The following is a 27,560-nucleotide window of genomic DNA, read 5'->3' on the forward strand; positions in this document are numbered from 1 at the left end:
TAGACAAAAATATTACAATGCTTGAAATTTAGGGCTGTGTATAGAGTTAGCAAATGGTCTCATAATAAAAATGGAGTGTGATCCTCAACTCACAAGCAAGTTGTTATGCTAGAAATGCATATTTGTCTTATAGGGTCAGCTATTGCAAATAGAGAAGTTTGGCTATTTCCAAGGGGAGGGGTGCAGATCATGTTTTACTGTCACTGAATCCTGAATAAGTGTTGTTGCTTGTGTGTTTGTTTAGTTAGTCAGGGTTTAATGGTCCCTAAAACAGGAAGAGAAAATAGTGTAGCATGTCTTCAGTATGGTCGGAGGTATCCAGAATCTTTCTTAGGCATTGCTGGCGCTGTTCCCCTTAGGATGGGCAACAGATGGGCTGCACCCCATCAGCCCTTGTTACCCTGGATCTGTTACCTTCTCCTAATAGAACTCAGTATTGTGAGGAGCATGGTATTGCTTTGACTTTGACCGTATTAGGTCTTGCTCTTCTGGTTGCTGGGTTTATATGCTTCATGTAAACCAACCAGGTTTTGCAGGAAACCAGCTGCAAGTTCTTTTCTTAGCCTTATTAAGTCGGGTTACTGATTTTTTTTTTTTTTAGGCTAGATCTAAACAAGGTCTTAACTTTCAAATATATGACCTATGAAAATCTCAGTCTTTGCGGAGATCAAGTATTATCAAGATGTTAGTGAGATCTGAGTGAGGTTAACATTTTAGATTCCAACAGCATTGCTTCCCTTCTCCTCTCCCAGCACCTGCAGAACTCCAGTATACCCTCCCGACTAGCTCATAGTCCCGTCCCCCTCATCTCATCCCACCCAGATCTTGCCAGCTACCCTGAAGGACAGCCCATCCCCGGTGCTGCTGCTCCAAATTCCATTATCTGCTCCTCACCTCGGTGTGACATCCACACTGCACTTGCGCTCCCAGAACCTCTTTTGGGAGATAGTCTCCAGGCAGAAAGTGGAGTGATCCTGAAGGTTAGCATGTGAGGATCCTGTGCCTCATGGTCTACAAAAAGAGTTGCCTCTGGGTCTGGCAAAATGGGTCAGTAGGAAAAGGCCTGTGTGTCCAAGCCAGAGGACCCAAGTTCGAGTCATATAAAGCACATGATAATCAGAGAAAATGTACTTCTGCAGCCTGTCCTCTGACTGCCTCACTCACACATGACAAGTGGGCATGCTGAACACTCACACGTGCACATAATTAACTAACTAAATTAGAAAGAGTTCTTCATGTAGTTTACCATTCTTACATTGTTCACTGTGGGAAACTTCTCCAGCATCCCTGATTCCATTAGCCAATGGCCGTTAAGTGACATTCAGAAAGACTTACCTCAGATTTCTTTCAAAAGTATTTGCAACCCCTCCAGCTTACATCACTAACAGTAATTTTGAAGACTGAGTATTCTTATGAAATTTCATGTCTGTCTGATTTTTGAAGTACCTGAATTTTATTGATTATAATTTTTCATAGAAGTTTTACTTAGTGTCTGTATTATAGAGGACATATGTTATTTCATACATTAATTACAAATGTGTTATTTCAGCTTAATTTATACAAAATGGAAATAAAGTTTCATAAATCTCTATCAAAATTGATTTGGTGATCCTGCTCTGATCAATATAGACAACTACAAGGAAGTTGAATACATTTATTGACAATTATACTGCTTGTCACTGGGGAGTCTCAAATATTTGAGCAGGAGTATGTGTCTCAGTAAAGCTTATACATCAGCAGTACTTCTAAAAATTTCTCCTGTGATTTAACATGGGAAACAACATCTGCATTTTTGGTAAACTCATAGGTGACTTTGGCTGAGGTAATCTGAAGTCCACGTGCTTGAAAGTTTATGTCACTGAACATGACTAGAGGAATTAAGGAACCGAGTAAAATTAAATGCTATCAGCAAGTGGAACTTAAAACCAACGAATCCTATTTTATTTCTTTTTCTTACAATGCAGAGATGTATTTTAACTTCCTGAGAAGATCTTCCTCCAACGAACTGCTTTTTAACTTAGGTACACTCAGTACATTCAGTTACCTGACCATAGAAACTCTCACGTCAGCAAACTTTGGAAAATACCGTGCACTTTCCTTTGATGCGTACTACCACTCCAAGTGTGTCCCCTTAAATGGAGACACTTAAGATGCCACTTTTGGCCAAGGATATGGTAGAGTCAGCACCTGTGACTGAGGCTGATGAGAATGTCAACAAGACAGTTCTTCAATTGTCTACCAGGAGTGTGTGAGAGTACTACTTGTTTTTCCATTTTATTTTCAAATTATAAAAGTAGCAATGAAAGAATAAAGCAGCAGTGGTTTGCTACTCAAACAGGAAAATGACTTGGGATGGATGTTTAACCTGGCTTTCAATGAGGCAGCCACTTGATTAGATCCAGTTTTTTAAACTGCTGGTGATGGAATCCTAATCACATTTCCTTAATGACTGCAAAGCCTCCACTTGCCTGTGATTTTCAGCTTTTGTTTGGCTTTACCATTTTGTTCCTTCCATGAATTGACCCTAAAAAGTATAATGAGGGAATGTGGGCATTTTACACATTTGTTTATTGTTTTATAATGTTTGACTTTAAAAACAAATACTAGAACTTACATGGCAGTGATCTTAAAGTCATATACTACGCTGCAGTGTTTGACATCCTGGGTCACTGGGCTGAAGAGAGAAAAAGGAGAGAGATTAGTATGTGATTTGGGATTGTGTGTCTTTTCTCAATTAAGACTGCTTCTTAATTGATGTGAATGGTTATTGATTACCAGGCTCTCAGAATCACAACTGTGTGCACAATTTGTAGGGCATGGTATAAAATAAAATTCAATGTCCCTTAAAAAAAAATGAAGCCTTTTAAAGAGGCGATAAAAGGGCATTAAATCAAACTTGTAACCTCCCTGAGCATAGGTGCCTCTGTGATTGTGTCGGTGACACATGGAGGAAGCCACCCTGACTAGAATTCTTTCATGAGTTAGTAACCACTGAGAGGGGAGGGCCGGGATCTGATTAAGGTGGCAGTGTGCCTCTGTTCCAATGGGAAGCACAGCTTGTTTCCAGGGAAACCTGAGGACTCCAGTTAAAATGCAACCAGGGGATAAATACCAATCCTGACTCCAATGACCTGCTGAGTAATGAGCTATGCTTCATCACTTGCTTTAAACTCCAACACCTACTGTGTAATACATGCAGGCTGCTCTCTAGGTTAAAGACAGAAGAGCACTTGAACAATGATTGCTGTGATCACATATTACATCTCAAAGAAATCTAGACAGTCAAAAATAAAGAAAGGATGCTTATTTAGGGAAGTTTCTTTAGATATTTAATAAACAAGGGAAATTAAATCATCAATGTGCTGTTATCTTTATACATAGAATTACATCATTCGGCAATCACTTCTAAGATTTGTCTTGGGTACTCACACATATCATCAGTGATTTAATTTATCTAGGGATCTATTATCTATACCATCTAGATGAAGAAGTTGAGGTTCAACAGAAGAAAACTGCTGCAATGATGACCAAGTTTACTAGGTGAGATACAGAGAGGCAAAGAAGCTTTACCTGCTGAGGATAACCTACATACAGGACCAGACACTGTTTTAAATGGTTTCTGTATTGCTGTTTCTTAGTCAAAGCTCAGCTCAACACGGCCATATACCTTACTCAGGCTTATTAAAGCAACAAAGACTTCCATTTGGGGATTTAGAGGGCAGACCTTCACTGCAGCATCTTTCAGCTCGGCCTTCTGTGTTGTTGCTACCTCTCAAAGGGGGTTTCTTGTATGGTAGCTGGAAGGACTTCAGCACAGCTCTGTGGAAGAATTCAATACCCTGAGGGAGGAGACTCCTGCTGTGGCCCTGACCTGTTTATTTGCCCACTTCTTGGAGGCTGTTATGGGATATTTTTTCCGTGGAGTTGGTGAAGAGTAAGGCATCCTTTATTATATAGACTGAGAATGGGAGAGACGGTGTTTCAAAAAGCTGCCTGTTGATATTATTAACATAAGAAGGGAAAATGATTTGACATAAGCTGTAGTAACCAACACCTACTACAAATACATAGTTATTGACTCTGTTTACACAGAAGCCAAGTGGAGCTGAAGAAAGCATGGGGAGACCGCTTCACTGTAATTCCTTTGTAGGCTTTCACCAAAGACAAAAGAACCATGGAGAGGATTTATAATAGTGCATACTTCCAAAGAAATCTATTCTGAGCACCCCAAAAAGGAAGATATCTTCTTCAGATGAAATGGTACAAAGATAGCTTTATGAGGGTGTCAGTACTAGGGAGCTTTATGACCGCTCTGGAATGTATACTTCACAATGATTAACATTTTAATGTGAACACATAACTTAAAAACCTATAAATTCTACACTGAACACTTGAGTATTATGTCTATTTTTCTTTTCATCTCTGTCTGACTCCGAGAAGAACCTGAATAATTTTTATCAAGTCAATGAGTTTAACTGGATGGCAGATAACCCAAATTTACTTTATTTTAAAGTGAGTTCTACAGCCTGATATACTGTAAAAGTATTTTCCATGCTCATTAGTACCTGATAAATATTTAAAAATATAAAATAAGAAAGGCAAAAGACAAGTGATAGTCTACTTTTTATTTTGAGTGAGTCAAATACATGTTCTTCACCATATTTTATCAGCTAATTTTGTAGTCCTTCATATTTTATCAATGAATAAATATAGTATCTCTCCCAAAAACCTTCTTGAAGAGATTGATGATTCATAAAAAAATTTCCCCTCATTGTATGTTAACACATTATAAAAAGAAATTAAGAGGCATCTGACTCATCTGAGAACATGCAACTATGTTTCTTTTATATTGAAAAGAAGGTATTATGCATATGTAAAAAAACACTACAATTTGATATGTATATGCATTATGGAATGACTAAAGCAACCTAATTATTTGAACTTTTCAGAGCTAAGTTGTATCTTTGAGAGACATTGCAATTAAGCTACACTTTAATGTAATTCTTCTTGTACCTGGGGTATCCAAAGTCTCTCATCCTCTGTGGAGGATACTGACACAGAAAGGCTAGGATGCTAACAGTCCTTACAAGGAGCCAGAAAGGAGTAAAACCTTTATCATAACATGATGTCAGTCGAATTGGATGCTCTCATTCCTGTCCTGATCTCTTTAAACCTTGAGCACCAGGGACTCACATATTCAACAGCAGCATCGCATGCATACACAAATACACAAAGACCTAGACATACACACACACACACACACACACACACACACACACACACACACGAGAGAGAGAGAGAGATGGGGAGGAAGAACACCACACGTTTCTTTAGACTGTTATAATCTCAAAGTTTTCAGATTAGGATTTGTGGTTGTATGATATTCTTCTACATGTCTCCACTAGATTGTGTTGTCATTCGAAAATGAGGAACATCTGTGACCACATTCATCCATTTTCCATTATGACACATTTGTATATCATTTCTAAGAGGTTTCTTACTGCAGATTTTTACTGATCTTATCCTCTAGAACAAAAATATCCAAATCATCACCTGGGCTGATTCTCAGGAGGCTTCTCAGAGAAGCAAAATTATTTCAGTGTGTAAATCACACCTGGAGTCTTCAATGCTGTGGAACTATCATAAGTTTCATCTTGTTTAAACAGAGAATTGTACTTATACGATGAACTTAAAACATTTCTTTTGTCAAACTCTCACACACTGCATCCTCACAGTCTAGCAGTTGTTTAGCAAGCACCAGGTCTCACTCTTCTAGATCTTTCTTAGGAGTTTTCTTTCCTTCTAAAATTGTTCTGTCAGTTTGTACCGTTTTGTGAGCCATGATATTTTTATAAATAAGAACTTTTGAGAATCTTTTGGTAAGGTTCATAAAATACTAATTGTAAACATGAGTAGGATATTTTACGTCAAAATGACTCTTGGTTGTAGACTGACAACCAGTTTTAGATGCTGAGGTTTAAATTTGCAGTATCCATACCAAAATGATTCTTAGAAAGTTCTGCACAGCTCACTTCCACACAACATTTCCTGTGGACATGGCTCAGCTAAATTTGAAAAAAGCCATGTTGTCTGTTGATGATGGTGCATTATCATAAACTGTAAGTTCATAGTCACAACTGAGAGCATTTATAACCTGATATTATGATCCAGCTTATGAATTTTTTAAGAGCAACTTAATTTTCAACTTCTCATTTTTAAATCTCAACTAGTTTTCTTAAATGTATAATTCATGTAGTTGGTAAGGCAAAATAATCATATACATGGAAGTGTCTACATGACTCTATGAAACAATCTGAATTATATAATCTCAGCCTAAAAACAATTTTATGTACTGTTATTATTTAACATGTATTGTTATTATTCAATATGGCTAGGTGATACAAGAAAATTTTTATTTTACATTACTTTGGACCATGTAGTTTCAAAACTATTCCCTATATTTTAAGGACATCAAAAGAAACATTGCCAAATGATAAGTAAAATCGTATCAGTATGATTATTCTAAAAAGAGTATCCATACCTGAGACAAGCCAGTTTATTTGTGTTTCTCATTTATGTGTTTTATTTATTTTGGCTGTATGTTGCAATGGGAGTCAGGTGTTTTACCCTAACTGAACTCAGTATTCTTCAGGACTAGAGACTATGCTGTTATGATAGCTGACCATTTCAATTATGACTTCCTCAGATAACAAAGTCAATACAGGTGAAATGTTAACAGAATAATAGGAGTATCATTTTATAATGCTAGCTTGGAGAAATAAGGAATGCTCTTAATGACCAAACTTCATACTTTCTATTATATTTCAAGAATATATACTTGGCTCACAACTTATTTTACAGATTTATTTTATTTATAATTGTGCACCCACACATGTGTGAATGTGGATTCTTGACTCACACCTTTGACTTAAGACACATGAATATGCTTCTTGGAAAGCTGTGATTCAACACTAGGCAAAATATAAGATTGCCATATTTTCCTTTTAGTTGTATATATTTGCAATATAAGCATATGGGATTAGACATAAATTCAATGGGATATAAATAGTAATTGCTTGACATTTAATCTGTTTGAGGACTATGCTCTTTCATTAGCATTATTCTGACAGCATCTCCTTGTCTCTCTCCCATGTAGATCGGGGCACAGTACAGAAGGTGGTTGTCCTTCCTAGCAACAGCTCTGCCAGCGGGGAGCTCATTCTGGAGGAGCTTCAAGTCTTTCAGGTTTGCCCATTACTGCTATTCATCTCAACACATGCATGATGACATCATTCCTTTACTCCTCTAGCCAGTAAAAATATCCAATAAAAGATTAAATAAACAAATGCAATAAATTTTAAGAGTAGGAAAGCATCAGATAAAAGGAGAAATAGAGAATAAATATTTTTGTGAAGTATTTTCTTATACTTCAAGTTATCTTAACATAAAAGGCTCACATTTTTTTCCAGCTATCATCACAATTCAAATAACTTTGGTCATCATTATTTTTAAAAAATGAGCCCCTATGGCCAAGTCTAGGGTCTGTCATGAACAGGGTTTTATCATTCCCTTCACAAACCACTGCAACCCGAATGCCTTCACATTACTGATTGCAGATAAGCTTCCTCATATTTTTGCAAGCAGTCATTTCAAGAAAAACTGTTCTCGTTTGATTGCTTTCCATGGAAGTACCGCTCTGGATAAACAAAACAAATGTTCCTTCTTAGTGCTTGATGCCTTCTGTTTTGTCCTTACTTGAGATGTCACTGTCTTATTCTCCTTGTATTTGGGATCTAAGAAGATAAAAGAAAAACAACAAAACAAAAGCAAAAAGTATACAAAGAGAACTTCTCTAAGATCTCTGCCAGTCGGGACACAGGCCCTAGGCCTTTTCCTTCTTTTTACTTTTAGATAGAGTGTGCCGCTCTAGTCTGACCTCCAGCTTGGGACCTTCCTACCTCAATTTTCCAAGTGTTGCACATTTATAGACTGAGGTGACCAAGCTCAGCTGTCATTTCTTCAAGTATCTGTGAACCAGCAGAACCAGTCCAGTAGTCCTGCCTTGCTGGTTTTTCTGTGGCATGGCCATCGCTGTTGTACAAGCATCCTTCTTATCTGCATGTGGAAACTAAGGAAAACACAGCAAAAGAGTTGCAAGGAAAGTTTGGCCTGGATTCAATCCTTTCATAGACCATTATTTACACTAAGCCAACTAAGACACAATGGCTCCTGGAGCACACAGCCTGCCACTGAGGATTTTACTCAGTAGCACTTAGAACTCCCAGAAGCAGAGCATCTCTGATCCAGTTGGCTGTCTGGCTTGACTTGGAACATATTGGCTCATTAAGATCATTAATGTGTTTACTAAGACTATTGGTTTCATATGCATTTAATTGCTTAAGATACAATGCTGATAGATTTCATGATTAAATTTTAAAATTAAAAATGTAATAAAGAATGAGTCTAATGTAACTTAGAGGCACACCAGCTACTTTCCAGAGTGTTATTAAAGTTAGCACTTGAAATACTTAACTCTAATTTGCACAAGGTTCCTTGTGACTAACACATTAAACTATGCCCATCTAATAAATGTCAACTGTATCTATCCCAGCAGGTTTTATATGCTTGGTTTTGTAAAGAAGTTGAATGTTTCATTGTATTAACTAAAATTGTATTACATATTATGCTTTTTTTCCCCTCATGTAACCAACTAGGAACAAGTTGGTGGTTCCTGAAGATAACAAAAAGTACAAACATTTCATTTCTATACTGAATTATCTTTTTGGTTATCAAGAAATGTTTAATGAAGTGAGCTTGACACAAGTCTAAACATATACGTTATGGCAAAGCTGTAAAGACATGTACATTTTTCTGATCAAGTAAGAACTATGTATGAGCTGTTACATGACTTGCTCTGTTGTTATCATTAAGGAGAAGGAATTCTCAGTGGAAATACCCACCCAGACACACTGTGTGTGGGGGACATCATTCTTAAGGTGTTTGTCTCACAATTTTGAGGTGAGGTAAAAATAATTGGGTGTGCATGATATATTGAGATGGTCTACATGTCATATAGAAGTACTGCAGAAACATCAGTGTATCTTTTAAAAGAATAGGCAGAGCACACAGCACAGAAGCATAATCTCTTCCTTTAATCCTATATACAGGGTTGTTTTCTGAAGGTGTCTAGTTTCTGTAAGCTTAAATTGAATTGAGATACAAATTTAGTAGTTAATTCAGTGACTGCAAATTGTCACATCTGTTGCACTTGTGTTTATGTGTACATTAATACAGTACAATAAAAATTATTGCAACTGAGAGTGATGTCACCATTTTTTCATCTTAAATGCTTACAAATCTATGCAATAAAAAAACCTATAATGGTAGTAATAGTTTAATTTGAGAGCTTGTTCCTACTTAAATTATTTAAGTCTTTACGGATCATTATTAGGTTATCAGAAATTTAACTTTAAGTTAAAAACTAATTGATGGTACTCACGAAGTAAAGTTATCAAGTGGCTTTCAGAAGGATTACTTTTGCAGTGAATTCTTTCACCAAAAGAGACCCTTTCTAACTATATGTGTCTTTGTTTCACTAGAGAGAACTCAATAGCATGGTTTAGTCTAAAACATTTCCTGAACAACCCATGTCTGGTGGACAATAACCACTTCTGCGGACTTTTTGGGTTGAAGGTTCTCCTATCACACCTCCCCAACCCACACGCCCAGACCCAACCCTCATCTCAACGTCCCAAACACTTCTTTCAATTTTCTCACTTGCCAGTTCATTTAATGCCTGTTGTGACGGGTGTGGTAAAATTGTACTTCTTTCAGGGTCAAGTACGTGACACAGCAAGTCTAGTCTTAGTCCCAAAGAAGAAAGGTACTTTACAAAAAGATTATGCACTGAGAGAAAAATATGATATTTTGAGTTTATAAACAAAGCTTGAATTTTTACATTCAAATCTGCTTTTAAAGATCATATGAGTAGCCAGGCAGTGGTGGTGCACGTCTTTAATCCCAGCACTTGAGAGGCAGAGGCAGGTGAATCTCTGTGAATTCGAGACCAGCCTTGGCTACAGAGTGAGTTTCAGGAAAGATGCAAAGCTACACAGAGAAACCCTGTATCAAAAAAACAAACGAACAAAAAAATCATATGAGCAACTAATGTACATTTTCTAATCTTTTAGAATCATGTTCCCATAACAACAATGAAAATCTCATCCAAGAAGGTAAGAACTAATAAGAGCTAAGCCATTTTTTATGTTCTATGCATGTTAAAATGTCTTACCATCAGGAAAATATGTTTTTTAACTTTTGAAAACTAGTTTTATTTTGATAAGTAATCATATAGAATAATCTCTACTTTGATATAGACTCATTATCTATTAGTAAAAATGGAATAGTTTTGTTTTGCCTAAAAGTTAATGAGAGCAAACCATACATGCAGAAAGGCATTCCAGCAATTTGTATTTGCCATAACCTCAATTATTATGGCATGTGAGGTCCACTATAATAGAAATCAACATTCTAAAGATAGAACTTAGCATAATGTTTGGGCTACTATAAAATCAAGGCTTTCCTACCATCTAGGAGTGATCCACACACTTCTGCTTTCCTGCCATGCACCGTGCTCAAATTCCCAAAGGCATTATCTTAAAACAAAGCCCTAAGATCTGCTTCCCTAGAGTCAGATGGAGTCAGGTTCACATGTATTTGAATCCCCACTTGACCATAAATTACAGGCAAGTCGTTTAATTTCCCTGACCTAAGTTTCTACATCTAGAAACAGGGCCTTTCTCACAAATGATGTATGTAAATTGTCTAGGATAAAATGGCAATAGCTAGTGCTGTCTGTAAGAATCTGGATTCTGTTTTTCTTGGAAGAGAGATTAAAGATTTTAGATGTTTGAACAACTGATTTTATAATTGCGTTGCTCTTTGCCATATCCAAACGTACTAGATAGATATAATGTGGTATTCATAGTCAGTCTTGGGATCTTTTTCACTTGACCAAATTTTATGAGAACAAATAAATATGACATATTGGAGTTAAAGATCTCATCTGTAAAAATGTTTGCATGGAGCATAGCAAACATTTTCCCAAGTAACAAGAAGTCATTAGTCATTTTGCTGATGTCCTATGGAGCCAATCTCAAGTCAGAGCTGGCTTTGAAGCCGGCAGGGAAGCCTTCTGTTTAGGATGGCTTAATGGAAAGAGACGATGTAGAAGCAAGATTCGAAATCTTCACAGTCATTTTTGTGTCATAGTAGTCATACATAAAATGTATGTCTCAACATATTCATAGGACATATGTTATGTTGGTTTTCAACATCTTACAGTGCAGAGAGTTTAATGGTTTCAGTGAAACAGTGAGCATCACAGCTGGTGTAGTGACTTGACTTCTTGGAATTCTTTGGTTTCACTAAACACTGTAATACTTTCTAAAGTGAGAAGACTACAGTTTGTGAGGGTGTTTAGATATCATAAATTTGATACCTTTCCTAGTATTCAAATTACTTAATCATATATTTTAACCTTATTTCTTTCAATTTACTCTTGTACCCAATTGTAAAATTATCGACATTACTAAAAAATTAAAGTATATAGAATAAAACTACCGTTTGCTTTTTTCTCAAATAAATTCCTAATCTTAAACTATTTGTATTAAATGGACACTGTCACTTGCCTGTATCCTTTAGATGGATGCTTAGATATTCTATAACGGCTTACTGGGAACTGAACCTAGAGGCCTCCTGAACCCCAGGCATATTCTTCCACAGAGCTACATCCCCAGCCTTCTTTTTCCACTTTAATTTTGTGACAAAGTTTCAGTAAGTGCCCAGTGTGGCCTGGAGAAGTTACTCTGTTGCCCAGGCCAGCCTTGAACTTGTCACTCTCATGCTTCATCCTCCCAGAAGCCGCATTTACCATTTGTGCCACAGGGCCATGTGGTAAGAGTTTACATCCAGTTTTCTCACGTGAATAAAAATTGACAAAACACAGAACATGCTTTTGTTTTAAAAGTATTTTAATGTCTATATGGTAATCAATCAGTTCCAGACAATTTCTTAAGATTCAATTGACTTGAATATGAGACATAATAGACTGAGATATGATTCATGTCATTGCAACTGAAAATTACAGATTGATAGTTTCTTCATTAATATTTTCATCTACTCTTGTAATTAATTCATATTCATTGTCAATTCTTTTCCCAGTATGTATTCTGGGAATTTTATTCGGTTTGAGACATTTGGGTCCCAACATAACACAACAGCACAGTGCTCAGACATTACATAAAATTCTCAAATGATTAAAAAGTAATGTTTTTTAAAATTTCTCAGTGTCTTACAAATGAAGGAAGGAAACCAACTCTACTTTTTGTTAGAGTAATGAAGACTGGTAGACAAAGAAGAAATTTTGAAGCATGTCAAATGTAACTCTTATATTTGGGCTGGTAAGGTAGCCTAGTGAGTAAGAATATTTGTTATTCAAACATGTGGACTTGAGTTTGCATCACAGCATCCACATTAAACAGCAAGAGGTAGTCATGATCATTTCTGTACCACAGAGGGAAGAGGAGGATGGCTGCGGCTTGCCAGGGCCAGCGTGTCTCCAGGCCCAGTAACTTACTAAAAGGAATTTGGCAGAGTAGGGTAGAGCAGAATGCTCAGTGTCCTCTCTGGCCTCTGCATGAGTATACAAACACATACACAAATATGCATTATGTCACACACACATACACACACACACACACACACACACACACACACACACACACACACAAGCCCAAATACATACTCATATACAAAAATAACACCCGGTGTCCTCTCTGCCCTCTGCATGAGTACACAAGTGTACACAAATGTGTATATGTCACATATACCACACACTTAAATATAAATACACACTTAAATATAAAAATAAACTGGAATTTTTCAAATAATCTTCAAATAGCTTTAATAACTTTCAAAGACACATGTTCACCTGTTTTCACTTTAACTCTGACTAGTTATCTCGTACTTTTTCTTCTAAACAAAATGTCTTCTGTTTCAAAATTGAGTTGTGCTGCTGGACTTGAAAAATATGAAAGCTTCCTTGTGATTTGCTAAGAGACAAAAGTCAAAGGAAAAAGAAAACATCATGATTTAAATATGTAATATATTACTTCAAGTCTGAGAGAACAATGGATCCCAATGTTTAAAACAGATTAGCATTCTATATGGTACACTGAGAGGTGTTATTTTTAGTAAAAAGTGGTAATGTTATAGGCATATTAACAGTAGGAAAATTCTATTTATTTTGGCTTTATACCTTCTTTGCTTCTTGTTTTGAGTCTGTTTCTAAATGAATCTGTGGGTTTGTAGCTATATAGAATAATGCATTCCTGCTGAAAGTCTTTTAACTTCCACATCTGAAATAAATCATCATGATTCTTCTTATAGCAACAGTTGTATGTGAGCTCCAATGAGGGGGTTTCCCAAGTGTCTCTGCATCGCTGTCACATCTATGGCACAGCCTGTGCAGACTGCTGCCTGGCTAGGGACCCATACTGTGCCTGGGATGGCCACTCTTGCTCCAGGTTCTACCCCACTGGGAAGCGGTGAGTACCAAACATTCATATGAAATCCAAATGAACTTCACAGGGCAGTGCAGGTGTGAATCAGTTCTATGGCTGTTTTTGTTTAAAAAGACAATGCAGCATGAGGCCATGTTGATCACTACATACAGCCTTTCAGTAAAGATGTCTTACTTCATGGTGTGAGGTTTTGTTCTCTTCTTCATGAAGAACTTGTGCTCTAGGACCCATCAAATGTACTAAGCAGCATTTAACTCTTTTCACAGTAACTAATGTGTGGCTCTGTATCACTATAGCCTTAAACCCCATACTGCTAGGTGTGGCTACATTGCTTAATTATAACCAAGTTTTTGTCCTTCATATAATTAACAAAAATAGATTAATTTCAAAAGTTAGTATTTTGAGTAGAACTACCTACATCATTCTTGCCACAAGAAAATTGTTCTAGGAAGGACACCCACCTGGTTTGCTTTGACAACCTAGCTGGACATGCTTCTTCCTGTTTGTATAGTGAAAGCATAGTTGCTGGATAGGATACACAATTTAAGTATGGGTGTCTTAATCCAAGTAAAGTTCAAAGCAAGTTGGAGGGGACTTCCAGTGGAAACAATGACGAGATAGCAAAGAATATGCAGCACAGTGATATTTACAATAATTTTTGGATGTAGGTTGTGATGAATGAGAGTACCAAGACCTGTTGAAATTAGGGTCAGTGGAGGAAGCAAATCATTCCAGTCTTAAGAACCAAGGAACTGTCCAGGAAAGCATCAGCTGATTTTTAATTGTTTTTTAGTTACATTATATTTGTATAATATAATAAATTTATTTTATATTATATTTGTAAATTTAATATATTTTGAGCATATTCTTTCCCTCCTCCAAGCTCCTCCAGATCTTCGCCCCCTCCTTACCCACCATTCTTTAACTCTTTTTCAAAAAACAAAACCTCAATACAACAAAACCCCCCAAACCAAGAAAACAAAAGCATGACCAAAAAGAAAACAAACAAACAAAAACTTTAACTAAATAAAAACAAATATGAAAAACCTTGGAGTCCATTAAAGATGGTTTTAAGCTTTACTAGACGCATGCCATTGGATTTTCATGTCAATCTTGACCCTTTTTGTCTGTTAATTTAACAAATATTTATCTTGAGACAAAACCTTCTCAGGCATTGTTATAGAAAATGGATATAAAATATGGATGATAACAACAAAAGATAGAAATTCGTGTTTGGGTATAAAACGGTCTGAAGAGAGAAGACAGACAACACATAAAGGAGCCTATGAACATGGCAAATAATGACAAGGTCTCTGGGTATGAAAGGGAAAAGAGGGTTACGATACCTGAGAAGCAGCCTTTGAAAGGTTGAACAGATGGTCAGAGAGGGCCATGGTGCACACAGAAGAGTGAACCAGGTGAAAAATGTGAAAAACATAGCACCAAGGCATCGTCTGGGGGAACAGCACTGTAGAAGTGTGCTGTGGAACATTCAAGAAAGAACACCAAAGCTCATGCTGGTGCTTATGAAAGGAGAGGGAAGGCTGGAAGGAAACAAGTGCCCAATGCCAGGTGAGGTAGGGCTTTATCAGTATTTTGTCAGCACTCAGTCTTTTTGTTTAGAATGGAAGTCATCTGGCTCTTGTTCTAAAAGGTCATTGGCTGGGTGTTGCTTTTATTGGAGCATTGGCATTGGAAGTAGTTGGAACAGAGGACAAGGATACAGAATGGGGTTTTGATCTAGGTCATGTAGAGGAGTGGTCGAATACTCTGTTGAAGCATTTGGTGTAGGAGCTTAGAGAACTGCAAGAGTAAACAAATTCCCAAGTTCTTAAGAGAAGAGCACTAGGACACGTAGGCATCACTGTCTCAGAATGAGCCCAGTAGAGGGAGCATGTGCGAGGGAGAAAGAGACATTAAGCCAAGCATGACTATGAGATTCTCCAGCCAGTGTGTTGAGTAGAGAAAGAAATGTGAGTCTGGAGCAGAGCAAAATAGCCTGGACTGGATCCCCCTTCTTTGCAAGCACTAGGTATGAGTAGGACTCCAGTCTTTGAAGCAGGAATCTTGCATCAATGCTCCAAGACTCAGTATTCTCCTACATTTGTCACAGGAGTTGGGCAAGAGTTCCTTCACTTCTGTCAATTTTCCCTCATTTTAGATGCTCATTCCCATACAATTGTTTGTATTTACACTGGCTGAAGAGATCAGAACCTGAACACAGAGGGTGAGGGATGCAAATTTCAAACATAATCACAAATAAATTGGATTTTTGTAGCTACTATTGGATTTTTCAAAAGTAGTTGTCATGTAGTTCTAAATATAGTAAAAGTAGTGATTTGAAAGTGTTTCCAAAGCTAAATATTTGCCAGCTAATACATTTTCCCAGTCAAAGCTCTAGAGCAAAATATGGCATCTCCAGAACCAGGGTTAGAGTCCTTGGTCTTTTAAGCAGATTCAGTGAGGAACAAAACCAATACATAATACTTTCTAAAGAGCAAAGTGAAGTGGGAATTATAAATTAAACATCACCACATCCTACAGGTAAATCAAACCCTTGTTTGTAATGTGAAAGAATGGAAGAGAGAACCCCTTCATTGCAAAGACTGTCTTAGGACGATAGGAGTTAATTTTCACACAAGCAATGCTTCTCAAGTAAAATGTCATCCCATGTGTGGGGTATTATAGCATATTTGAGATCATTGTACATTTTAGAAGTCTTGAGTATGTTCACATACTGTCTCACCTATTACAAATCCAGTTACATTTTTAAGATTCATACTAAAACATGAGTTACACATTGTTATTATACCAACACAAACTATGAATTTAGTCATGGCTCTTTATAAACAAAGTTTTTACACTATCTTGCATTTGTCTACTCTTCCAATATCATGCCTAGCATTAAACCATGCATGCTGGGCTGAAAATCTAAGTATCAATTATTTAAATAACTGTTTTGAATATGGCTACCAGTGTCTTAATTCTACCATGAAGACTTATAAAATGCAACACATACACACACACACACACACACACACACACACACACACACACACACACACATACACACACAGTGGATGAGCTTATCCACATTCCTTTTTGGCTAGTGCAATAGAAGTTTCACCAAAAATATCTATACTGTTTAAATATTCCAAATTATTTCCAACTCTCAGTATTCACTCTTTTTTTTAGATAGGGTTTCTCTGTATAGTTTTGGTGCCTGTCCTAGATCTCGCTTTGTAGACCAGGATGGCCTTGAATTTACAAAGATCCGCCTGCGAGTGCTGAGATTAAAGTCGGGCATCACCACCACCACCCGGCATTCATTTTTTACTAGTACTATTTGGCTTTATATTCCTTGAATTATCTGTTTGTTGCAAATCCAACATAGATGAATTCGTTTTCATTAAAGCAAAAACATACCCTTTGTATGGAAGCAGAGAGGTCAAAGCCAGAAAATACTAGAATCCACACATTCACAAAGCATTAAGTACTGATCCAATGCCTCCTTTCATTTTAATTAACTTAGTATATAGTAAGCAATATGTACTTTCTTCTCACCATTTTGAAGTATCTGAAATATTTGAGAGTATCAATACTGCAATGTAGTTTCTAGTGTTATTTATCCTGAATTCAGGCAGATAGTTGGAAAATGGAAGATGGGATAATCAGTTCAAGCTTTATAAATATTTTTTCAGTGAAAGTAGAATATGATTTCATTGTTTATCCAAAAGAATTGAGAATAATGATGAAACATCAGCAAAGTCAGCCAAAGCCAAATCCTACATGTAATATAATAGCACACTGCCTACCAGTATGGTTCTCTTATGCTCCAGGAATGCATTCAAGGAAAGTGACACATACCAAAGGCTCTTGCTGATCTCATCATTTAAAAAGAGCTACAACGTGGTTTTGTATTTGAGTGTCTGAAAGTTGATGTGGCAAGTTCACTTTGCCTAGCTTCAGAGGTTATGTACTGTGCATGAGTCCTGACTATAGGACAATACATTGAGTGTCTAGAAGGCTGAAAATGACCAGTTCAACCCTAAGAACACTCACAAAGTGCTGTTTTAGTATACATTCCTAGGATCAACAGTAGTAAATAATGCAAATACATGGCAGTAAATATGGATATGGAGCTGGTCTGGAACAGGACACTGATCATATTTCCTTCCATGAGAGTGACCTCTCCTACTGTGCATGTGTGATACTATACACATATATAATTGAATAGTGCAATTTATATACCAATATTTCTATAAATATTCTTGTTAACATAAAGTTTTAACCACTTCTGATAATTTTAAAGGAGGTTTTTAAATCACAAGTGACTTTGAGATTAATATTGTTTTGTATGGTTAATAATCACTGTTTGCATTTTTATTTCTGCTCATTTTGCTCAATATTTTATCATCAGGATAAAATGTTAGGGCTTAACACTTAATACAACTAAATGGTATTCTCATTCATAAATTATTTAGCTGCGTTTTGTCAATATTTAAAGTCCATATGACTTTTAGGAGTGGCTGTATGCATCCACCTGTACTCTTTTGGGTCAGTCCTCTCCATTATGAAGTCAAAATTCATAGCCCTCATGAACCTGAGACTCAAGAAGTGAAATCACTAATGAGATAATACCATGAAGTTTTATGTAACTAATATCTAACTTACAAAGGTTTTAACTCATTTTTTGAAATGCTTTTTCCATTAGTGTGTTCCAAGCAACAAAACTATTTCCCTTGGAGATGAGTAAACCTTAAAAATTCTCCCAATAAGTATTTAATGGGACTGAGAAACTATTATATCCCATATACTCAATGATTTTATTAAATAAATATTAATATTTTTAGCATATGTATATATTGTTGTCTATAGCATACAGCATTATATCTATATCTTATTTTCTAAAAATTTTCATATATGTCTATATAACAGTAAATATAATATTATGCTATATTATACATACGTATAAAATATAGCAAATATAGAAAAAAGTGTGCATATAAGCATTCTAGAACTCACTGTACATATATACTTATTTTTGTAAACCTGAAAATCTTTTAAGCAAAAGGTTATTTTTCTTTGTATTCAGCAATCCTATTTGTTTCAAAATAGTTTAAAACATCTATAGAGTACTGACTTTTAAACAAAAATGTGTTTATTTAAACAAAACTTTTAAAAGAAGAAAAATGCTGTTGAGTTTACCATTTAGCAGTTTTCATTTTAATGCACTTTGGATTAATATCAGTGAAATAAAATTTGATACAGTTATTTAGACAACCCAACATCCACTTGGGAGTGATGCATATAGTAATTTTGTGGCTGTCCCATCACAGATGATAGAGAGAGAGGACTGACTAGATGCAGAGGAAGGTTGGGTTCCACCTGTCACTCACGCACCATGAATGGTCAGGGGGCTGCGTGAAATAATGAGACTTCCTTTATTTGCTTTCTAAATTAAAGCTTAGACAAGCAAAATGTTGTAAGGTTTAAATGGGGTGCTTTTCATGTGGCATACCTGTCAGCAGTGCCAAATCCCTTTAATATTGTTCTGCACTTGCAGGAGGAGCCGAAGACAGGATGTGAGACATGGGAATCCACTGACACAATGCCGAGGGTTCAATCTAAAAGGTATTAGAAGTGAGCATGTGTTAATCATGCTGACCAGTACCAACATTCTGCATCCCATTTAGTAAGGAATCTTCACTCAAGATTCAACTCACCTAAGAACATGTCATCATGAGTTTGTAAAGTATTTGTTAGTGGCGATTAAACTTAAGTACTATTTGTGTGACTATGGAGAACCACAAAAAACACATGTTCTGGAGTACGTGGCAGCCAGTGTGTGTGTGAGTGGGTAGGTCTCTCACACAGATGGCAAACACAGATTCTCTTAGTTGCTCATTTCTTTCTGAAGCAAAAGTTTTACTTTTAAAATTTACTAACAAGTAACACAATAAACTCTATTTTATTGAAGAAAATATTTATGATTTTAATGATTTTTTAACCATGGACCTCTGTACTATTTAGTACATTCATACTGTGTGACTATCTACCATCTTAGAGTCCTTACGGTCTTCCCAAATATAACCTCTGCATTTACTAAATATTTACTAAGCATCTCCTTTCCCCTAGTGCCTGCCAGTAACTGTCGACTTTCTTCAGAATTTGACTCTTCTAGACACTTCGTGTGGTGGAATCCGACAGAATCTGTGATGCTCCACGTAGCTCTCCTCGTGTTGTCAGGGACCCTTTACTCTTTAACATGGATACGATTTTTATATGTTTACAAAGTTCATTATTTATTAACTCATTACTTTCTAGAGACATGTACTGCTCCCAGTACTGCAGATGCAGAGAACAATCCCCACAGATCCAGGCTGAGACTCCACTACACGCCTGCCCTGTTTGACAGTTAACCCTTCCTCTTTGTCCTGACAAAGAGATGCCTTGTTGTTAAACTATTCATGGATCACTTCCCTCCACCTCAAACGCTCTTTCTCCTGATTCACCTGCTGCTGCAGGCATATTAATTTAAAGATGAAACTATGTGCGAATTTTTATAAAATAAAGTGTTTACATTTTTTTTTAAACCTGGAATGAAGAGCAACTGTAGCACTCAGGTCTATGAGGCAGCAAGCCCAGCGTTCACTATACCTAGGCTAGAGACAAAACTTCATTTACCACCATTTGAGCCTGGGCCTTCATTTAGTAAAGAATGACATTTTTGTTCCTTGTTATGGTAACCAAGATACAACTCCGCGGTAGACTTTTTGTTTTGTTGTTTCATACATCAAATTCAGGGAATCCGTCTGCTCTGTCACTTTCTATTCCTGGGGCATTTTCATAAAACATTCTGTCAGTTCCTGTTTCTGATGCCCCTTGTCACAGTGGGGAGAACAGTAACAGTAAGGTAATGTCAAATATCGCGCTGACTTTGGGTCTGAGCTCGAGGGCTTCCTTGTGATGACCTCATCCACTGTTTAAAACCTTCACAACATCAATTTTCATCCCTGATTTAGGAAGAAAGCATTCTGGTCCCATTTTAACCTCTGCCTGATTTCACTAAGCTTCCTTTGCCATAAGATTTTTATCTAAAAGTTTAAAAATATAATTTATGCTTTAGAAATGAATAGAGGGACACAGAGACGGCTCAAGTAGCCTGTCTCACCTTACACAGCCAGTGGTGTGGACGTACATTAATTTATCCCACGTGCCTTTGACTCCCAGCCTGGCTCATGCTGTGGACATCCCATGCTTTCTGTTTGAGCTTCTTCCATTTCACACTGAGTATGATTTCATGAATGGCATAAACCCAGCTCCCATTTTGTCTGGCACTCCACACTGCATTTACAGGGTATGTCTTCATATATTACACATATTATGTATGTGCAGATATATAATCATGTACCCATGTCATTCATGACTCATGACCTCACTTTGTGCAACTGAGAAAATGTAACTAAAAAGCTGTTCTAATAATTAAAGTCGTTACAATCCTCAGTGCAGAGTAATAAATGTGTACCAACAAAACCTTAGATAATTTTTAGTGTCTCTTTTACCTTACGTTTAAACAAAACAGCTAGACCCATAAAGTATACCTACTACAGTATGGTGACAGCCATCCTGAGCACAATTTTAGAGAGAGAAGCTTTCATGAGAAGAGTACTCTCTTCATCTCTTCTTTCTCATTCCTCTGATTTCTGCTTTTCAGCATACAGAAATGCAGCTGAAATTGTTCAGTACGGAGTAAGAAATAACAGCACTTTCCTTGAGTGTGCCCCCAAATCTCCACAGGCATCTATCAAGTGGCTGCTGCAGAAAGATAAAGACCGGAGGAAAGAGGTGAGTGGTCTGCCCCCACCTCCAAGCAGTCCTTCAGGACTCTGGGAGGAGCATTAAATCCCAATCCTCAGGGAGGCACAGATGAAAGTGGGAAGTGAGGACATAGAAACATCCTTTTAGGTCAGCGCCAAGTCATTGCCATCATCTTTAAAATCCTTTGTCCTTAGAGTGGGGGATTAGTGAGAAATCCACTCTGCCAGGCCCCTCTGTAGCCTTAGTGTTTGTAACAAGAGCTCAAGGGCCAGGACAGAGTCGTGATGTAAGGAGGCATTTGTGAAAGAAAAGATGTCTGCAAAACCAGCAGCCAAGACTGCATACAACAGCACCTCTGTGTGACTCACAAGAGAAAAGGAGCTTTAAAATCATCCCGTTATCCTCAGCAGGAAATCATGTTGAACTATAAGCCTTCCTTCGTAGCAAGGAACATTTTTCTGCTGTGTGGTCATGTTTCCATTGCATTAGCATTCATGACCTTTATATGTCACTCAGGTAATTTATGCAATAATTGCTTATGAGGCCACTGGATTTTTTTATTTTTAAGGAAAAAGCCCCCCCCCCCCCCAGACTTGCAAATAAATACATTCTTACTCTAAAATTTTATTGATTATAAAGAACTGTTTGGAAAGAATGGCATTGCAAATGGGCATAGAGTGACATATTGTAAATCCTGAATTCCATAATGCTGATGTCACACTGTCCTGACGAATGAGAAGAAAAAATCACATGCACATACATGTAGCCTCTAATTCTATAATGCATATTATTACTATACCTTCCATTTCAAGGGCACCAAGCAAAACTGGATGCACTCCCTGCATTTGTGTGGGTTCTATTGTAGGTGTTTTTGTTTTTGTGTAGTGTTAATCAAGGCTATGCGAGTGCACATGACTGAAAGCTGTAGAACAGACACTAGGACCTTGGTTCCATAGGAAAAAACAGGTCCAACTCTCACACTTGCCTATTCAAATGTGTTATGTGGTCTTTAGTAACTGAATTCCATGAGGCTGAAACATTAAATCATAGGCTGATGACCATTTGCATAAATGGAGATTTAATTGTGTGGCAGAAAGGATGGGACAGGTTGGCTTTGGAGCTCCCTATTTCCCCTGAATCCATTGCTAGTTTAAAATTTTTGACCAGGGGGTCTTATAAAGGACCCAGTTTCAGGTTCCCTGTCTCCACACCAGGAAACGCACAAACCCCTGTACCTCCAGTTTCTGAGAATCCAAGTCATTCTGACCTCTGCTGCCTGGCACCTGTAGATACATGATGAATATTAACTCACTCAAGATTACACATTTTAAATCTAAATACAGTCTTTGATTTGGATTTTATTAACAATGAAAAGTACTTTTGTGCAGAACTTTGATAATGTAAAAATATTCACATGTATTACCTTTCTGTATTTTGGTCCTGTTTCTGTTTTCACTCAAAGAGAGATAATCCAGATTATAAATACCAGAAAGCTTCCACACGTGGATTCTCAGTATCTTCATTGATAATATAATAGCCACTATTGTAAGGCAATTAAATATAAAGCAAATGGATCTCATGTGTGTAGCCAATACACAGCGATTGGTCATTTTTTATTATAAGCCTTATAGTGACTAAACACTACCACATGTTTTTATTACTTTGTGGAAATAAATTTTCTTGAAAGTCTTGTAAGGTAATGTCCTTGCAACTTATTTTTAGGCATCCTGTAGTGTGATAATTGGACAAGATCCTTGAAAACATTCAACATTCTCCCTCTCTCTCTCTCTCTCTCTCTCTCTCTCTGTGTGTGTGTGTGTGTGTGCCTGGGCTGAGAATACTTATTGTTAAAAAAAAAAAAAGAAGTGAACCCCATAATAGTTATTTTTTGCTTTTACAAGTGAGTAGTTTCATAAAAATAAAAATTAAAATAATTTCAGGGCTAAATGGATATCATGTAAGAATTCCATTAATATAAAACTGTTTCCTAGGAATCAGATGCCAAAAGAATCTTGTGTTTGTGTAGGGTGAAACTGCATTTGTCTAAAGGCAACTGTCTCAGTTAGGGTTACTGCTGCTGTGATAAAACACCATGACCAACTTGGGGAGCACAGGGTTTATTTAACTTACATTTGCATATTGCTGTTCATCCTTTAAAGAAGTCAGGTCAGGAACTCAAACAGGGCAGAGGCCTGGAGGCAGAAGCTGATGCAGAGATCATGGAGGGTTGCTGCTTACTGGCTTGTTCCCCTTGGCTTGCTCAACCAACTTTCTTTTCTAATCAGGGATTATGTATTATTTTATTTTTAAACCTCATAAAAAGGATATTACCAAGAAAGAACACATCAGTTTGGTGCATTTTTCCTGCTTACTTATTCTTCTTTCATACAATACATTCTGACTGCAGTCTCCCCTTCCTCCACTCCTCCCAGTCACGACCCCCTCCCCCATACTTGTTTCCTCCCTAGGTCCACTGCTGCTGCACTTCTCTTCAGAAAAGACCAGACTTCCCAGTTATATCAACTGAACATGGTATATCAAGATGAAAATAATAATAGGCACTAATCCTTATATCAAGCCTGGAGGAGGCAACCCAGTAGTAGGAAAAGAGTCCCAATATCAGGCAAAAGAGTCAGAGACACCCCCACTCACACTGTTAGGAGTCCCACAAAAACCCCAAGCAAAACAACCACAACAGATATGCAGAGGGCCTATCACAGACCCATATAGATTCCATGACTACCTCAGCCTACTTTCTTATAGGACTATAGACCACCAGCCCAAGGATGGTGCACATGGGGCAGGGTTCACCCATGCCAATCACTAATTAAGAAAATGATACAGCAGAATCTAATGGAGGTAACTTCTCAGTTGAGACTGGAGGCATCTTCTCAAATTCTCCTCTCAGATAACTCTAGATTTGTGTCAATTTGATGTAAAACTAGCCATCACAGGAACCCACTTCAGATTTTCCTGTGTGAATGTTACCTTTACTATCTGTTTTGGTAGTTCAAGAGACAAGATTGCACATTGTAGACAAAAGAGTGTATGTGTATAATGGAACTAACCATAATGTTGCATACTCTGGGACAGAAGATCCTCAATGCTTCTGCCTAGTTGTGAAAGTCAACTTTCTTTTTGTATATATTGAGTGTATTGTTTTAGAAATTGTAGTCTTCCATTTGGGACATTCATGGTGTTTCTCTCTTAGGTTAAGCTCAGTGAGCGAATTATAGCCACTTCCCAAGGACTACTGATTCGCTCTGTTCAGGATTCTGACCAAGGGCTCTACCACTGCATCGCCACTGAGAACAGCTTCAAGCAGACCATAGCCAAGATTAACTTCAAAGTTTTAGATTCAGAAATGGTGGCCGTCGTGACAGACAAGTGGTCCCCATGGACATGGGCTGGCTCTGTGAGGGCTCTACCCTTCCATCCAAAGGACATCCTGGGGGCCTTCAGCCACTCTGAAATGCAACTCATCAACCAGTACTGTAAAGACACCCGGCAGCAGCAGCAGCTGGGAGAAGAGCCACAGAAGATGAGGGGGGACTATGGCAAGCTAAAGGCTCTCATCAATAGCAGGAAAAGCAGGAACAGGAGGAATCAGCTTCCAGAGTCATAAACGCTCATCTGTAGTGCTTTGCTCCCAGTAACAAATGCTCTGTCTTCACTGGTCACCTACTGAGCAAAGTCTTGTGCTTCACCCATGAGAAATTCCTAACAAAAGCTGGAGGCTTGCTCTCAAGTGTGTTCTCTGTGAACTTAAATGAGCATGCGTCTTCTTGTATGATACAGACTAGCACTAGACATGTCATGATCCTCATGGTGCATAGAAATATTTAACTTATCCCAGATTTTATTTATATCTTTATGTGTCTTTTCTTCGGCATCAATGCAGCAACAGAAGCAGAACTGTTACACCCTCGGTTGAGCGAGGGCTGTAAATTACCCTGTGTTGTTCCTTCCCTGCTCTAGGGGTTTAGCTTTTTAATTGTCAGTGGTTTTTTTATACATGAAAATGAATTCCAATTCACAATTTTCACATAGTAAATGTCATATAAATGCCTGTGACAGAATAGCCATCCAAAGTCGTGTAGGTTAGACAAATGACGGGGAAGGGAGCATCCAGATGTTACTTAAAAGTAAGTGTGACTCATAAAGAGAACACAATGAGTTCACATGCTTCCAGTGAATTATATTCTTGCTTGTTCCTTTCTTTAAGATTATAATATGTGTCAGTTACTGAGATCTTCCATTAGTCTCTGTTCTCTTGTTTCAGGAAGACAAAATGAATAGCCTGTGCTGTCCAGGCCTTTGGTGGGAGAGGTCTCAGTAAGGCATTGATATTTCTACTGTTAGGTTATCATCTTCCAAATAAAAGCACTTTGTTTTTTGGAAGTTATTTAAGTTATTATGGACTTACATATACTCTTACATTATTTAATTGATTTACTGCTTGATTTCAATTTCTTAGTCTGCTTGGCAAATTAACCAAAACTAGGAGGAAACATTGTTAAAACATCCAACTTCTCCATGCAGAGTGAAGCTATTGAAATATTTGGATTGTTTTTTGAAAAAGTATACTAAAATTATTTTCTCCAATTTAAAAACTAAATGGATAAATTATGGGAAATTTCCTCATACTTCTTTTAATGATAGAACTTCAATTTTTAAATTTAAACTTATTTTAATACATGTTTATATTTCCAGAGAGAAGAGAAATTGTACCCAACACTATTGAAACACACCTCTTATTAACAGTCATAAACAAGGTAATGAAGGGGGATCTGCCTCCTTTTTGAGAATTGTAAACAAAACTCCAGAAGGAAAACCATATGTAGGGTGTAAGTTGGTGGTAGATTACATGTTTGGTATGCACAAGGACCTGGGCTTAAATATATATAAAAAAGGAAGAGGGACAGGGAGGAAGGAAAGCAGGCAGGAAAGGAGGACAAACAAACATGAAAGAAGGAAGGTCAGGAAGGAGAAAAAGAGGGAAGGGAAGATGGAGGGATTGTATCCATTACCAGAAGATGAAAATGTGTTTAGTTAAGAGATGGTGAATTTTGATGTTCTAAGAGGGCACCTCAGTGTTATAGAAAGCAATTAAAGCAGAGCGTATAAATGTCATCCAATTTCGTTTTTAAACTCTTATTCCAAATGTGTACAGTGCTACAATAATCGATAGTGTTCCCATACGCAAATGGTTTGTGTGCTTAAAATAGTCACATTTTATTTTTTCTTATACATGCAAAAATTACAGTGTGTTTACATGCAGTGCTAACACGGTCCTCTGTGCCTGTGATTAATCTATTGCACGAACATTTAAAGTAAAATGACTTCCCTTGCTCCACATAACTTCAAACTACTAGATGGTGATGTTTAATTCCATGTTATTATTTGTCCTATTTAATACCTCCTGTTTTTACCTTAATTACATGCTCATTTATTTCCTTTTAAAGGTACAGAAATTACTCTTCAACATAACCCTGCCAAATGTAAAATATATGTATTTCTAAAAAACATAATTAATACATATTGAATATGGGTGACTAGTTGGGTTTTTTTGTGTGTTTGGGCAGTTTGATGATTTAACATGTTTTTCATTTGTATTGTATATAAAATTACCTAGCTATGCACTTTTCCCCTCACAGTGTAGGTTTGTAAGTGGACTTAGCATGATGAAGCTGTCATTACAGTGAATGTTCGCCCTGTTTAGAGAAAGCAAACTCAATGTAGTTACCACATGAAAATTTAATTAGATGTTGAAGAAATCATTTGTCTGGCAAAATAAAACATTGAACTCCCTGGAGGATGTCTTTCACTTTCTTTTTAGCATAGTATGTGTTAATGTGATAGAAACTACTGAATTATTATCATTTAAAGATTGTTATCTGATTTTGTGAAAACAAACCATTAAGTATTTTATAATTTAAGAATTTCAGAACATATATCTCTTATACCAGTAGCCTTCATTCAAGTTTAAACTTGAATCCATCTACTAACATCCACCTTCTATGTATATTTATATAAATGCATTAGCATACGCAAATCAGTGCATTTTTAGGCTCAGTATTTTACATTTACCCATGCCTATTCATAATATATCATGTCTATAATTTTAAATAGTTGTAGTTTGGAAATGTAAATGAC

The 27,560-nt window shown here is 37.0% G+C and overlaps 1 protein-coding gene across 1 annotated transcript in view; it reads left to right on the forward strand.

Annotated features, from left to right (window-relative positions):
- Sema3c (semaphorin 3C) overlaps positions 1 to 26,342 on the forward strand; it is a 158,274-nt gene extending 131,932 nt beyond the window's left edge. Inside the window, exons 13-18 of the mRNA XM_036182788.1 lie at positions 7,157 to 7,245; positions 10,191 to 10,232; positions 13,450 to 13,607; positions 19,150 to 19,217; positions 21,301 to 21,431; positions 24,616 to 26,342. Of these exons, the coding sequence (XP_036038681.1) occupies positions 7,157 to 7,245; positions 10,191 to 10,232; positions 13,450 to 13,607; positions 19,150 to 19,217; positions 21,301 to 21,431; positions 24,616 to 25,029 (902 nt within the window). The 3' untranslated portion in view covers positions 25,030 to 26,342. The remainder of the gene's footprint in view (positions 1 to 7,156; positions 7,246 to 10,190; positions 10,233 to 13,449; positions 13,608 to 19,149; positions 19,218 to 21,300; positions 21,432 to 24,615) is intronic.
- Positions 26,343 to 27,560: the final 1,218 nt, after the last annotated feature.

Source organism: Onychomys torridus, chromosome 3 (assembly GCF_903995425.1).
Source record: "Onychomys torridus chromosome 3, mOncTor1.1, whole genome shotgun sequence".
Lineage (NCBI taxonomy): Eukaryota > Metazoa > Chordata > Mammalia > Rodentia > Cricetidae > Onychomys > Onychomys torridus.